The following is a 16,818-nucleotide window of genomic DNA, read 5'->3' as shown; positions in this document are numbered from 1 at the left end:
TTACCCATTTCCATTATCCTATTATCCCTTGTCTACCATTGTCCCAGTCATGGGAGGGTAATAAAGACCTGTTCATATCCACAGGAAGGACCCAACCAGCTGCTGCCCCTGCTCGTCCCTGCCCATGCCCTGCTCTTGCCCAGCCATTGCACTTCGCCTTCTCCCCTCCCTTGTCTTCCACTTGGCCTCCTTGTCTTGGCTGGTTACCGCTGAGCTGTGAGTGGGAACTGAGAGTGACAGGAATAGTTAGCAGTGATCGTTGCTATGAAGACAACTAACAGCATGAACAGTAATTCCAGGGAGGCCTTTCTACCTCAGCAGAGCAATGACTATTTACAGCCTAAAAGGAGTTGCCAGCCTCCAGTTCAACACCCTCTTAAGGGCAACAGATTATCCCTAGAGTTGGCTCCTCTGAGCCTGGGCACTGAACTGTGGGAAGGACATAACCTGAGACTGGAGGGGGCTAACTCACTTGAGCTACAGAAAAAGCATTTAATCATGCCTGAAGTGTCAAGATAGGCAGACAGGGAATGGGGAGGATAGCTTTGCCTATGGTAAACTATTCAGGGTTTTCAACACTGGTAATATTATATTCCTCCTCTGTTCCTCAAACTTTGATTTTTCTTTGCTTAACTCATAATTTCTGAAGGGAAAGTAATTGCTCACTAAGTCCTCAGACACTACTTTCATTTCTTAGAAAAAGAAATCTCACCTTGTTGCTGGTTGATGGACAGCAGTAATGGTATTATTATCATCATGGGCTTGAAGAGTCTGAACCCTGGCTGGCCATAGGACAGAGGTATTTGCCACTCTCTGATGCCCTCTATGGTGTGAATGCAGAAAACAGCACATAAAAACTGCCCTATCAAAATCAGAATATCAGTACCTTCCAAGTATGTCCAGAAATATGATATTAAGTAGTTTCTCTGTGCTCCGTTCATTTATAATGTCATCAGTTCCATGCTGTATCAACAGTCATTCATCATCCAGCCAGAATCTGTAGAAATACGTCAGTCTCCAAATTGGCTGTAGATCTTTCCAAACATTTTTCTTTCTGTCACTTGTCTACCAGTATTTCACTCTGTCAGTAGAACTACTTGAAGGCTCTTAGCCAGGTAATGGAAATGTACTTTAAATTGCACAGTTGAAGACTTCTCCAAAAATCTTTCTTGATGCATGTCAGATTGTCAGTCAGCTCCAGGTAATTTAATTTTGTTTATAGCTAAACAATCCTTTCAAGTTTTCAACTGATGCTGCCTTTCTTCTGATAGTTTCCTCAGCCCTGCAAATCCTTCATGATTAAAGTTTTTTAAAATTTATTTAATTGAAAATTTTAAAATGCTAAAGGAAATATGCAATAATGTAATTATAAAGGAAAAATGTTTTAATTTATTCATACAGGTAACAAACATCTCTTCTATGTTCATTAAGGAAGAAATAAATAAATTTTTTCTATAAAGTTCTAAAGCTTTCAGAAACACAGTTTTTCAAGGGGATATTTTTAAGCTCATATCTTTGAGATGAAGCACAAGTCTTATTCTGAGATTGTCAGAGCTGTAATCTGAGACTACATTAAAAGGAGGAAAATATATGTACATCTCAGTATATGTCTTTGAAATTGGCTACTGTCAGAAACCAATATCTAAACCCAGAGTTCCAGTTTCCATGCTTAGAGTCACAGCAGCCATTGTTTCAATGTCAAATTTTGAAATAAAAATCAACAGCAACTAATAAAATGCATTCTGTTTAGAGTCTTAGTTTATGTCTACAGTAAAACATAAAGCAGTTGAGTACAAGCAGCTCTCTGGATTCCCGTCTGGTACAAGAAATTATTCTAGGAACTGTCAGACACTTAAATAATATAATTTTGAGAGCTGAAAGACACTGGAAGGAGAGTATGGCCTGATTCTGTTCTCCTTGGTTTCAATAGAAGCAAAAACAGGTCCTCAATCTGTGTGTAATTCACATGATCTACTTAGCTAAACAATTAAGTCACAGCTCTGACATCTGATATTTATTTTAAGTTCTCTGAGCCAGATTCTCTTCACTGAGCCAACCCTTTTTTTCTATTCTGGTGGCACAAAGGCTATAACAACTGTGGATTTTCCCAGCTGGAGATTCTCCCAGCATGAGTAAGTCTCTACCTGTCTGGCAAAACCAACTTTCATGTTATTTCCTCCTCTTTTCCACCCTGAACCTTTGCCATCTTCTTATACAAAAGAGGTTTAGTTAGAACCCTCATTACCATGCTTCAAATATTCTTAGCCTTAACTCTTCAAATTAAACTTAAATTAACTAAACTTAACTCTTTAAATCCTTAACTCTTCAAATTAAAGCTATCTGATTAATTTTAGTCCAGAGGCTGTTGTAACTAAGGTGAAAACATAGTCTGCTATGATGCTTCTTCTGTGGTATTTCAGAGGACACACAGTTGAGGACCTGTCCAAGGCATGTTACCAATGAGACATCTCAAATGCTCTGAACCCTTAAACTATAGGTCAGTCCTATCTGTGAAGGCCATGCTTAAGAATTTAACCATGTTGCAAGGTCATCCTTAAAGGAAAGACCCTCAATTCAAGCCAGACATCTTTTTAAACCCTCCTCTCCACCCCAAGAGAGCAGAGGCTGTGTTAAGGGGTACATCAAAGACATGTTCAAGTAAACAAACAAACAAACAAACAAACAAACAAGTTTGATTAGCATATTTGTTGACCATCACCTGAGTGGGGAACCTTGTGATTAATGGCTGATGCTTTTACATTATTTTAGGTGATGTACCCAATGATAAAATCTTTAAATGACACTAGTTTAATGGAGATTAAAAACACGGGATGTAGATTATTGCTGCTCTTATTTGAGTTTACTTTAGGCAACATCGCAGAGTGGAACTGATATGCTAGAAAATGTGAATCGCAGTGGAACAACACCATGAAGATAACACCAATTACTCATACTCCATCCACTCCTTTGAATATGTTTACTTCCTTAAGGAATTGGTGAAGGATTCGACTCTAGTCTCGAGATGGACTCACATCCTAATCCCTTATGCCTGTGCTCATGTTTCACTACCTAAAATCTGGAGCTCTCTGGAACGGAAAGCTCCTCTTCTAAGGTCTGAGCTTCAATGAAGACTTACAATGTTCAGTAAATGGCTACCTAGCACATTTGACTTCCAGACGTGCACCATGATACAATGGCCCAGCAAAGCAGGTCCACAGCTGTGTATTAAGATTTTTGGCCAAGGAAATGACTCAACCTGGGAGGTAAACAACATCAAAGAGTCTAACATTCAGAATGCAGTGGCCCCTTCTGATTCAATGCTTTCTAATCAGCCATTTTCCAATAATTCATTAAGACTGGAACAAAGAGGTTGAAACATTGGCTTCTCCTAAGGCTTCAGCCAACCGTAATGAAATCATAACAGGATATATTTACAAGGTTGAATATCTTGAACTCAGCTATAATAATGTTTATTACTAATTCTTCAATAGCTGCTCAGAAAGCATATTTGTATTAGTTAATCCTTGCCTGTGGAGACCTTTATATTTGTTTTGCAAAAGAACATTAAGAAGCATGGCTTTCTTTTTGTTTCCTCTCTGTAAATCCCTGTTTCCATCAGAATATGCTGTGGGATCAAGGAATAAGCCAAATGTAGTATATATGATTACTTTTCTGCTATTATTATTAGTGAGCACTCTAGAAAACAGTTAGAACTGGAATGCATATAGATCTAGATTCACATATTCTGACAAGTGTTACATTTGAAAAAGAAATATAAAAAAGCATTTAGCAACTATGCTTTGCATGGCGGGCCTCTTGAACAGCACCACACACATGTATAATTCAAAAGCACACTTTTTCTTCTTTTCTCCTCTGTCAGATGTGAACATGGAAAACACTGAAATACATATCTATTTTGAAAAGCAAAATAACAATTATAGACCTGATGCATGACTTTATGCAAAAGAGCTCTTTTTTTTTTTTTCTAAGAGATTCTAATAAGCACGTTAGGTTATCCCTTGAACAATTCAAATAGGAAAATGTATGGCATTATGAAACCCTCATTATTTTGAATACTAAGCTGTGAATACGTACTTCACTCTTTCCAAGAGGAAAGATGTATTACAATACTAATTGTTCATCAAACTACAAAAATATAATTCACTGAAAATAATGAGAGATATAGGTGAGACTGAACAAACTATTCAAGGCATTATTTACTGAAACTATCTTTTCCTATTCATAGGTTTTGGTTTTGGTTTTTGTTTTGTTTTGTTTTTTTCTGTAACAGATAACAATTTCCATTCATTCATCTATCAGCTATTTGAAATCATTAAACTATCAAGGCAGATATTTTGTCTGAATCCAGAAACTCCAAATTACACCTGGAAAGTTATTGGAGAGCTCTTGACTGAAGGCAGAACCACTCTTAGAATGAGATATAGAGACTACACACTGATAAATCTGAAGAGGAAATTCACTCCTTGGAATTCTGCAGCTCTGTATGCAAGTATTCTGTTTTAGCTATCATGGCTGCTAATAAATGTAGATTCTAGAATATTTGCATAAATTAAACACAAGAACAGCTGCAATACATCAAAAGCAATATATGAAATCGTCAAATCGTTTGAATGAAACTGATGACGTGCTTGACTGCATACAAGACAAACTCAGTAGTGATAAACATAGGCAAACTCTATCGAAGTGAAAGGAAATAGAACTGAGTTTGCCAGAGCTTAATTAGACCCTGCTCTTTTTGAAATATGAATAGGCTCCAGGTTGATTGCTGTGCAAATGCTAATGTTTAATTGTGCTTTACATTTCCTGTACTTATTTTAGAAATGTTTCTATTTCTTTCCAAATTAGAACAGATTCAGAACTATCATAATAGATTAATAATACACGGTTTCTCCCTTATAAGTACTTTATTCTAAACTGCCATCTTAAAGGTGTTCCCAGTGAACATATGCAATGTTTATACTCAGGCTAAGGTCACTTTACCCTCTCACAGTTACATAAGGAGACATTTTATCAATGATAATGGGGATCAAAATGTTTTATTTGAGTGTGACATATAAATGCATTAAAGATAGTGAGCTATTTAGACATAACTGATACTGGAGAGCTTATATTTGAGGATCAAAACCAGATGTAAAATACAGGCAAACCATACATTTCAGTGGGCCAAAATGGGTTGAACAGAAAGTGTTGGCCTTAAATAAAAACCAGAAAACACTTTCCATATCCTGGGAGAAAGCAAGTTTAATGTTTTTCTATTTTTCACTACTACTCTCCCTGTTATAGTATTCTGGTACTTGGAGAGTGTAACTGCAGAGAAAATGAACTGTTACCCTCAATATTCAAGAGGATTTCTGTCTATTTTAAGATAACATTTATCCTGTTAGTATTATTTAATCTCCATATTTACTCCTTGTTTCACTCCTTGCTCTGACAAGAAAGGAATAATTATCCCAGACAGAAGTAAAGAAGCAGCAGCAAAACTTCTCTGAAGGTTCTGCTCGTGTCTGGGTCAGTGGACTTTAGTATAAATGTGCAATATGGATCTGCTCTCAGGATTTTGAAAGGCCTGACTGCAGCTTAGATAAGGGATCCTCTATATTCCCATGCAGCTGAGTCATGTACGTACACATGTCAAAACACCACCATGCAAGTGATGCACTTACCTTGTTCATGAGCAATACATCTAGGTCTTAAATTTGCTGTGCCTGTGAAGGTCTTATCCAACACAAATTATTTATTTTGTAGTAATCACTTTTCTGAAAGTCTGAAAATTGCCTGACATCTGGAAAACTGTCTTTTTGCTGAATAAAAGGAGGAAATCAATGTATTAACTTTACATGCAAACTTGGGGATTTATGATCTAATAATTGGAAGCACAAATCCTATGCTAAATTAGTACCGACCAACAGGTCCATTCAGATGTTAGGCCCACAGCATAAAATGGAAGTGATTAGCCTGCTCTAGATTTTCTTCCAATCCAGAAGATTTCTCGGGACACCACAACCAATCCTCATATTGATTTGTTTTAGCCATGAGTCTTTGTCCACCTTGTAAAAGTTCTAAAAATGTTTTTCCTAAGTTTCCTTTGTTGAATAGCCCAATTTTTCTGTGGACCTGACTGAGAAGGATAAGGATGTCAATCTGAAAACTCTTTTCTTTCATCTCTAAAAGATCTTAATGCTAAATTTGGAAAGACGACTTTCTCATAATATTACAAAATATTCCTACTTTGATGCCAAGTGTGAAGAGATTACACTTTTTCTCTTATTTTTTTCTCTTCCTTTTTATGTTCATTTTTTTCTCTTCTTTTTTCTCTTTTTTTCTCTTCTTTTTTTTCTCCATAAACTGAACCTTGTCTCTTGTAGGACAGTACCCCACACAGAAATCAAGATAGCTGTCTGAGACAGAAACATTCTAGATGTCAGTACCCTAAGGACACTGAATTAGATAATAATAAAGACGAGATAAGTTCTATGATTAAATATGTCACAAGACATTCTCTTTCTACTCCAGATACAATTTGCTAGGGCTCTAGAGTAGCTGACACCTGTCTGCATCTTGATAGGATCAATATTGTGAGATAGATACACTCTATTTTTAATGTTTTATACTGCTTGATTCTGGGAATTCTGACAGAAGCATCCAGAAGCTCATGTAGTCCATTACAGTTCCAAGACAGCAAAAAATCTGTACATGGCAGCTGAGAAACAGTCAGAGATGATACAAAGCCTAAACTGAAAGCCAGCATAAACTGATGCCTACAGCAGTCTGCATGAGGTGCTGTGGGTCATCATTTCTATGGTAATTAAGGGACTGGCTCCATCACTTAGCTACAACACTCTTGCTGTTGTGCCTTTATCAAGAGATAAGAGAACCACCAGTTATACTAGTACTGGATGGCGACAAAATTAAAAATTATTCATAAAAGTATTTTTCTGAAATCATTCCCAAGCATAGCATAAAAGAACAAAGTTTATTTTCTTGCAAAGTTAGAAGATTATTATGATGTTCATAGACGTGTATGTAGATGCAAACAGTCTTGTATATGATTAAAACTGCATAGTAAATTATTAAAATGTCAGTGACAAGTCTCTCACATTAGGCATGCTATGTCATTAACAAAGAAGAAGTAATTACTCTGTCATGATTACAGTAATAACATCACAGCTATCCCTTCAGCTATTTTAATCCAATGGGATTTAAGGGTTTTACTAATCTAGTGCATATATCCAGTACTGCCACATATACTGATAAGAATGCATTTCCTAATGTTTCATTTCAAAGGTTCCTTCTACAGAAACACATCATATATAGCTTGACATCACATAGAGTAAGGGTTAAGGAAAAAATGGTGCCTAACTGCTTTCCAGTAGGCTTTATTTTGCTTCTCACTTTTATTTTACAATCTCAAATGAAAAGGAAAACATAAGTAGAAAAACCTTCATTAGATTTGCATCATGTTACTCCTGAAATTTTATAAAATCTGCAAGGAACATGACAATAAATGCTTTCCTCATGCAACTTGAAATATATTTTTCTTCAAGCCAAAGAGGCAGATTCTGAATTATGTAGTAAAAGAAAATGTACTAAAATGTAATCTAATAAATTTACTTGAATTGACAAAGAAAGATTACCAAAAAAAGTTTAAATACTCGTAGTATGTAAAGTTGTGCCTTACCATATGTGCTTTCTGATTTTGTAACCATTTTAATTGTATTTTTAAAAACAAAATATTAGGATTAAAATGTAGCCACAATTTGTAGCTCCAAACAGTATTTTCCATTGATGCTAAAGTCTGTATTAAACAAACACATTTTTATGTGCTGTTTTAATAAAATCAGTAGAGCATTGCGCATCAATAATTTTTTGCCCAGCAGACATAATAAAACATAGGAGAATATAAAAATGATCACTAACCAATCAAACCTTTGGATGCTTCATGTGTTAAATCTTGTTTATACCCTAGAGACAAAGAATTCCACCCTCAGTACCTAATCAATAGTTAATCAATTCTCTCACTGGAGCAACTGTTTTCCAATTAACTGACATTAAAAATGCCCCAAACACAAATGAATAGCCTGTAGGACTTCCACTGAAGTGGAAATGTCTAATCCACAAGTGACAAAATATAGCATGCATCCTTAAATTGAATAGAAAAGCCTAACCATCAGCTGAGGCTAACACAGGAGATCGGCTACACTTTTTCCAGCAAAATCTTTCCATCATGTCTTCACCTGATTTCTGGTCATTTTGCAAGTTTCGTTTTGAAGTGTTTTCTTCCTCAGAGCTAAGTTTCAGTTGTGGTCTCATAGTCAGAGAGTATATGCAATGGATTAAGTGTCAAAACAAACAAAATGTCCCGGAGGATGTATATTTTTCCAACTAAAAAAAATTGCATCTCACTCTGTGTAATACTGCTCATGTGTGCATACATTCACAAACCACTACATTATTTTCTAACAGTCTGCTTTAATAATATTTAATTTATTTAATATTCTCCCTCATCATCAAAATCAAACGTATGCAACAAATCATCAAAAAATATGTATTTATCAGTACAACATCAGCTGAATGCTTTTTCTGAAAGAGAAGGTATTTACAATGGCTATTAAAGTTCACTTACTTGGAATGTTTTAAAACAAGTCTTACAAAACAGTAGCATAAAATTTGCTCACCTTTCAGTATTTTTTTTTTTAACTTCAATGAAAAGTACTAGGTGAATACCACTGAAAATTTTAGTTCTCTAGGAAACAGATAAGTGTTAATAAGGGGGATATTTTCCCCCTCCTACAAACTACTTTCTGGTCACTTGAAGAGATCTTCTGTAAAAATAAAATTACTCCAATTCAGACAGTGACGCTACATGTGCTTTAAATGTGGAACGAGGCTCTCCTTTGCAACCTTCCAGTGGTGATTTTCCTAGGTGCTGTCTCTTCCTCAGGTCCCTCACTGATTATGATGATTTGTTTATAGCTTTGCACAGTGATTACTACTATGCAATATTTTTCATGCTGTTTTAAGTACTTTGGAAAATACAGTCTACATTTACATACCATTTCAAATGGACTTTCAAATCATGTGTAGGTCCAAAGCACCACATGGTTCTTCCTCAAATTGCCCCCCAAACCAACCAATTAGAAGATGAGTGTGTGTACCTATATATATATGTATATATATGGATAATTACACTTCTGATATTTTTAAATCTTTCTCCCTGTATATGTACATATTTAAAAATCAAAATCATCTCCAGACATGAAACAGTGTGTTCTCAAAATTAAAGCCTGTTTCCCAAAAAATAAATGTACTGCAAAGACTTACACCTCTGCACTACCATTCTCCCACCTCTCAGAGGCCTTCCCTAGCATACTTACACTTGAAATAACAAACCAGTAAAACACAGAGACCTACCATTCTTTTTTGATTGAACAATCAAATTGTGTCTACACTAAAGAAAAAAAATATGAAACATATCAACTCTTTGGTTTGCTCACAGCTAGACTAATTCAAAATGCAAGCTATATTTCCTGAGTTACAGACTGTTACGCACATGGATCTACTTTGACACAAAACTTTTTATTTACTCCCCTGTATATGGAGGAGTCCTGGTGCACTTCAGGTCCAATTGTGGTGTAATTCAGCAAAAATTCTGACATTCACTTTTCTGAGACTAGAGCTGTGCATATTAGTAATTGTGTCTTTGGTAATGCTAAATACACTTTTCATAAAAATATGATATACAACTAAAACAAAACCCAAAAGATCTCCTCATACTGGATAAAGAAAACATCATTGACTTTTTGTATGCAATAGCTCAACAACAAAAAAAACTTATCCATATGCTGATCTCCTATCTTACTCCCAGCATGGCATACTGCCATCTAAAATGTTTGCTGTCCAACATCCTCCACTTCCATAAGGTTTTTCCCTTCATGTGCCACAAGAACGCAAAGTGTCAGGTCAATACTGTAAGGTATCAAGCACCCTCAGTTCACATTGTGATTAATGGAAATGAGAGAAGGGCCCCATTTTTATTTGAAAGACTCTTCTGATGAACTTCTTTATATTTTAACCCTCCATGCAAGTAACATGTATTATAGATAAGATGTAGGTTGTCTTTGCTCGCTCACTCATTAGCTGTCAGGGTTGGTGCATGGGCTTTATATTCTCGATTGTGAAAGATTTCTGGCTCATCCTAGAATTCAGATGCCTTCTGTTCAGTGGCCTAGCTCTACTGCCTGACAGTTGTGTTTGCCAAACACACAATATTGCTATTACAAGGCACATCACATAATACACTTAGAAACCCAAGCATTCAAGGAAAGAAATATAGCAGCAGGGTTATAGGTCATGAAGGCATCACAAGCATGAAGGAGTTGGATACAACTTGCACGGAACTGAGGGTTGAAGGAATATACACTCTGCAGCATTTGGGAAATCATTACATTAGGAACTAAGAAAGTCAGTACTCAAACTAGAAGCACTGAGATCACGGACATCTTCCAGTTTGGGGAACACAAAAGTAACACTTTCTGGAAGGAAATGCTAGTGATAAGTAACAGCTGGCCTGAATGAAAGGCAGTAAATCAAGGCTCATTGTCTGCATTTGTCAGAATTAAACATATTGATGTCTGGAACTATGTATTTTTTACAGGAGACTGTAAGTAACAGGTCATTAAAAAGTAGCCAATATCAGCTCGTTTAGGAGAAATTAACTTGGAAAATTTAAGGATGGCTTTGAGATCAAATTACTATTGATACATTTAATAAAAAGTAATTTTTCTTCCTCACCCAAATGAAGTACTATATAACAAAAACTTATCCTGCCTACTTGTAATTTAGGGGTAGAACTGACACCTAATCTTGGTATCAGCAGAGATCATCATTATTTTCACAGAACTCATTGGGACTGTTCATATTTCTGCATCATGGTGTTCTGAGAGCCTTTCAGCCCCTCCGATCCTGCCTCAGTAACCATTAGCTCAGGCAGCATGGTGCCCTGTCGCAACCAAACTGGTTCCAGTACCCAAACGAGTTGCACTCTCCCATGGAGACTGCCATATAGATGTTCTGCTAAGAGGAGCAATGTCTGATGATCCATTAAGTTTGTTAATTTATGAGAATATATTTTCTTTTAACTACTAGATCTTGAATATGCAGAGTTATAATTCATTTGCCTATTATGTCTATCACAATAAAAATAAAGAAAAATAAGTCCTTTAGCCATTTGGAATATAGATTATATTAAGCCTCTGAAAGCAAAATATATTTGCTTCGTTCTTCTCCAGAAAAGCCTACCCAGTAACTTCACTGTAAAAATAATTTATTCAAAAACTTTCAGATGTGGAATCAGGAATAATTACTATAAGCCAACAAAACTTATTTCAATTTTTTAGTATAACAGTTATTCTTCTATTAAATTAATTTTATCCACTATTTTGCTACTTTCTCAGGTAATGTGTGTTTTTATTAACATGTTATTTTGGAGAATATAATCTTTATTAGCTCTCATCTTCTTTTAAATCTCCTGAATGCCCAGCAATTCCTCTTTACACAATATACTAAAATAAATAAATAAATAAATAAATTAAACACCCCCTATTTTATCAGTAGGAATAATAACCTGACAAAACATAACTATTACAGAGAACTCTGTTACAGAGAACTCTGTGTTATTTTGTACTACATATTTCAATTTCCTAGAGACCAGGTTTACATTCCTCAGTGGTCTCCTTTTTTATTCCAGATCTGTAATTACATGCACTGAAGTAGTTTAGTATCAGGCACAGTATGTCTTGCAGAATTAGGGACTTCCAGGTGTAACTATCACTACACTCACAGGAGATTTTCTAATTGAGTAAAAGGAACAAAACTTTTCTTATGCATTACATAAGGTTACGAGTTTTTGATTCAACTGTAAACTAAAATAAACCTCAAACATATCTTTCAAATCTAACTAATTATGAATAATGGTTAAATTAGTACTATGTCATGGGACAACTTATGGTTTTCTTCTGCTGATTTGTAAGAAATTTTGGCATAAAACTGATCTCTTAACTCTAACCTCAAAGTTCAAATAGTTTGCAAGCCAAATTCTCTTCTCAGATATGTTATTCTAAACCTGAAGTAGGTAGGCTCAGGAGGCTCATTTGAACATACTGGTAAATCGAGAGCAATATTTATCTTCATTCTTTCATACTTGAAAAATAACTAATCAATATGTTTTAAAATGTCTTGCTGGTCCCCCAGCACAAAGACAAATTCCAGCCCCTTACCCCCTGTAATTTTAGATAGCCCATTTCTCCACTGTTGTGTGGAATATGTAAGGAAAGAACAATTAATGCAGACATTTATTTCCTAAGACTTATTTAGATTTAATTACATGGAAGCCATTTTCATTCTTCATAAAGTGTTTGGATAAAGGTAACAAAGAAAATCTGAGAAGAATGACAAACTATTCTAGTTGCCCCAATGTAACGTTCAAGAATAACCTGATATTGAATCCTCTCTTTGTGAAAAATCCATATTTGGGTTCTTCATAAAAAAAAATTGCCACACGCATCAGAAATAGAAGATAATTATAAAAAGATTGCCCATTGAGGAGCTTTCATAAGTAAGCTTAAAAACTTTATGAGACTCTTCTCAGTGGAAAACAAAACAAAACAAAAAAAACCAAAACAAACAAATAAAAAACACAAACAAATGGAAAAAAACCACAAACAACAAAACACCACACTCAAGCACAGAAACTTCATGGAAATCAGGCAAGTAAAGGATGTTGTTGTGACAGAAAATTTAATCCCACTAGATACACTAGAGACAATAATTCAAAGGAACAACTTGTATTTTTAGTGACATCCTACCAGAAATCCTACTAAAGATGAAGATTGCTTTTGGTTAGTTAGAATACATTATTTCTTCTGAATACACCCTTCAGAGTAAATGCTCAGTCTCATTAATCAGGTCACCAAGAAAAACAGGGACAGATCTGTGTGAGATAAGACTTTTCAACATGGAGGGATAAAAGGGATAAGAAGTTAAGACTGATAAAGTGATGGTGAAACTGGCATCTTTATTGCATATGTGAATGTCTGTCTGGGTCCTACAAGATACATGACAGAAACCTTCATATGGCCAAGAAGCACACGACGCAGAAGATACCCCTGATTATTAAGGGGAAAAAAAAGACCTAGAGAGTTGTTTCCAGGCAGGTCACAGAAGCTCATTGCCCAAACACAACAGGATGGGTTTGTGTGTCCATCCTATTTCAGTGCTCTCATGTCCCTTTGCCCCCCAGTGAAAACTACATGAAGTAGAGTGTAGCTGTTATTCCCACGACACAGCTCTAGCCCAGGACCTGTCCTTGGATTGCCTGCATGTCACATTCACACAGGGCATCACAGACCAGCCACTCTTGCTTTTACATCTTATTTACGTATCTATAACTGAGTGGTACATGTAGGATGTCTGACAATTAGTCTCTCACCTTTCCTTTTCCAGCCTCATTGAAGACACCTTATGATGCCATTATGGCCTGGGCTAAATAGGCAGGTCCCTATTGCAGTAAGGAGAGAGGTCCCATCCCCTCTCAAACCTCTCCCTTGGTCATGTGTTGCAGCCACTTGCCCTGTGCTGCTCCTAAAATTCACTCGGTGGCTCTCTAGGCCGTCTCTCCTCACTATGCAAACAGCTAATTAAGCCCCTACAATGAAATAAAACAAAATAAATGTGTATGGGGAGGTGTGGCTCAGTGAGTTGAATTAGCTCATCATGTGGTTAGTCTAAAGCTGAAACTGGTCTTGAGAGAAATAACAGGACGGGACACATATTTCAGCCCTCTTGTATTTAGCTCATTGATAATACAGAATAGCATCCTCAGAAAAAAAAAAAAGATAAAACACACAGAAATTATGCTTCTTGGATGCTGTTTTCTATACAGCACTGTTCTGGGTGCTTTTTGTTTCAAACAGAAGCAATTGAGCTGCTCAGCTTTCTTTTAAATCAGACACTTGGGTTTGATTTTCAGCAACAGACAACTCAGATACATAACTCCAGTTTTAAATGCTTGGCTGAGTACTCTGCTTAAAACAATGCCTTTCGTGACCGATGGGAAGATGAGCCATTCTCCTTGGCTGACACTCGGGTAGGCACTACCAGCCAGGGTAAAAAGTCGCTGTTAATTCGTTGGTGACTGGCGTTATATGAAAAGAGATGCTGACTTGTAAGAAAAGCTTTGTTACAGTTTCCTGCCGCAAAAAACAAACTCACACCATCACAACTGGTACTAATTCGTAACCTTCCTCTACCTTATAAAAAATTGAATTAATATGAAAACTTGGCTGTTACTTAAAGTGCAGATGTGCCCTTTCCAGGCTGGAGAGAAAGCTACCTTTGTGACTGCCCATTGGACACTGTACCTACACCAGGGACAACTGAAGAACTTCTCTAAGTGTGTCCAGCAGTTTCACTCCTTTTGCATACAATATAGTTACTAAAACTAACAATTAATAGAAAACAAAGCCTTATTATGTGTAGCACTGATGAATTCAAGAAAATTTCATTTCAAAGTTATATAAATATTATGAAATATTTATACTTTCTATTTCAGAGCTCAATACAATCATTAGTTAGGAGTAAACATCTCAAATGGGAGATACTGTTGTCCAAAATAGACTTTTTCCTCAAGACACCTGATACTAGTAACTGTTGCTCTCAGGTTTATACTTTTATTCTCTTGAAAAGGCTTCATGTATTCTGCCTTGAAAAGACCCTTTTACATTTTTTTCATGGAAAAGTGTACACTGAGGGTTTGCTCACAGCATACAAAGAATTCAAGCCATAGTAAGTAACCACTCATGACCAGTCATGTTGATAACCAGAAGCATCTTTTCCAGTCAGAAGACAAATCTGTAGCAATCTGGTTTGGGGTAGCTTTCTGTTTACTACCAGAGACTTAATGCTTTTGAAAAAGCAGGAATATCTGGAAGTTCATTGGAACACCAAAACCCCTTACTCGGTACTTGGGGCAGATAACACTCAGCAGAAGCTTCCAAAGCCAGAACATTAACTACCTTTTTGCTTGATTTGTCCTTTTTTTCAGTCCAGTTTTCTTAGACTGTGCAGCAATCTCACTGTACAAGTGCCTGCCATACCAATCAGTTACTCACCTACTAACTTCTGAACTTGTCAGCTGGCTTCAAGTTTTTCCAAAATGAGGTTTAATTTCCTTTAAATTAGACCACTGGACAGAGAAAAGTATGTCTACCAGTGTGACCTAAGAGAGCTGCATCTCAGTTTCACCTGTTACCAGCCATCCGCCACAAGGGACACAGCCCTCCAGGGACTCAAATCTCTAAGAAACCAAGCTTCCCTAATTTCCCTCTACAGCCAAAAGACAGTCACTATAATCTCCTTCTTGCTGAACTGGCCAATTCTAACCCACACAAGGCCCTCAGACAGCTCCACTCTAGTAGGAAATGTTTTGCATGGCTCTGTATCAAAACTAGTTGCAGCAGAGGTGACCCGCAGCGTGGTCTCCTGACCAAGCACAGTCTGTGAATATCATCTGCTTGTCACAGCCAGGCCTGACCTGTGCCAGTGCTGGATGTGGTTCCCTACCCTATTCTGAGCATCCTCTGAAAGGTGAAATGAGCCCCCATGGCCAGCACAGCCCAGGTCTCCTGCACCTGTCCCAGCAACACTAGAAAAATGCATCAGATGGGAATCAGTCAAGTTGAAGAGGAAGAATAAGTCCAGGCATCTATCTCTCAGATTACTCATTTTCCCTCTTTATTCAAATCAGAGGAGCGGTCCTAAGTTTGGGGAGAAACGGGGCTCCCTCAATGCTGGTTGCGTTGCAACATAGGGAACTCGAGAGGTTTGCCTCAGAGGGATTGTCGATCAACTGCAGCCACAACTGACCTCCCAGCAGGTGCTGAAGCCCAAGTGACCCTCTCCTGCCCCGTGTCTCGCATACTCCCATAGCTGAACTGCCGGGGAGTGGAGCTGGGCTGTGCTGCCCTCAGGGGGGGTCGACCCCAGCAAAGGCAGAAACTTCCCCGGGGGCTGCCGCCTCGGACGTGGGGAGCGCACCTCCTCTCGCCCCTTCCTGCCTGCAGCTGGCTGGCGCGATGGAGGAGCCGTCGGGCTTGGGCCTCAGAGGAGGCGGCCGAGACAGGACCTGGAGGGGACTGCATCCCTGGGTTCCCTGCGCGGGGCAGCGCGGTGGCTCTTACCTCCGTGGCGAGCGGCGACGAAGAGCCGCGGGGGCGGTGGGGCAGCGGCGACGGCCGGGGGCGGCCGGGGGGCGGCGGCGGCGGCAGCGGCGATGGCGCGGGAGTCGGGCGGCGGGGAGCCTCCTCCGCTGTACCGCCGGGAGATCACCCGGTCCCGCCGCGGCGGGCGGGGCGGCAGCGGGCGGCCGTCGTCGCCCAGGGCTTGGAGGAGCAGGTCGAGGAGCGCCCCCCGCTCTGCTCCGGCGGCGGGCACGTCCCGGCCCTCGGCTCCCAGCGACGGCGGGGCCGAGGCCAGCAGCAGGAGCACGATGGCAGGCAGCGCCTGGTGTTTCTTCGCCCCTCGCATCTCTGCGTCGCTGGGAGGAGGCAGAAAGCGAAGGCAGTCAGCGCCGGGCCCGGCCCGCATCCCGCCTGCCCGCCCCCCATGCCGAGCCCGGTGGCACCCCCGCGGGTGCGGAGGCGATGGGATCCCGCCCGCTGCTCCCGCACGGCCTGGTCGGGCGAAGCCCCACGGAGAGGCAACGGAGGCGGCGACCCGACGGGCCGCCTCCGGCTGGCCCCG

At 38.8% G+C, this 16,818-nt stretch overlaps 1 protein-coding gene across 1 annotated transcript in view; it reads right to left on the bottom strand.

The window, feature by feature from the left end:
• Nucleotides 1–16,602, bottom strand: part of ALKAL1 (ALK and LTK ligand 1) — a gene marked incomplete at both ends in the record, with an annotated part of 34,468 nt that extends 17,866 nt beyond the window's left edge. The window contains one exon of the mRNA XM_080338730.1: nucleotides 16,257–16,602. Coding sequence (XP_080194856.1) covers nucleotides 16,257–16,602 — 346 coding nt within the window. The remainder of the gene's footprint in view (nucleotides 1–16,256) is intronic.
• Between the last annotated feature and the right edge of the window lie 216 nt (nucleotides 16,603–16,818).

Source organism: Nesoenas mayeri, assembly GCF_963082525.1.
Source record: "Nesoenas mayeri genome assembly, chromosome: 2".
Lineage (NCBI taxonomy): Eukaryota > Metazoa > Chordata > Aves > Columbiformes > Columbidae > Nesoenas > Nesoenas mayeri.
The sequence above is the reverse complement of the archived record's forward strand: the minus strand, read 5'-3'. Positions and strand labels throughout refer to the sequence as shown.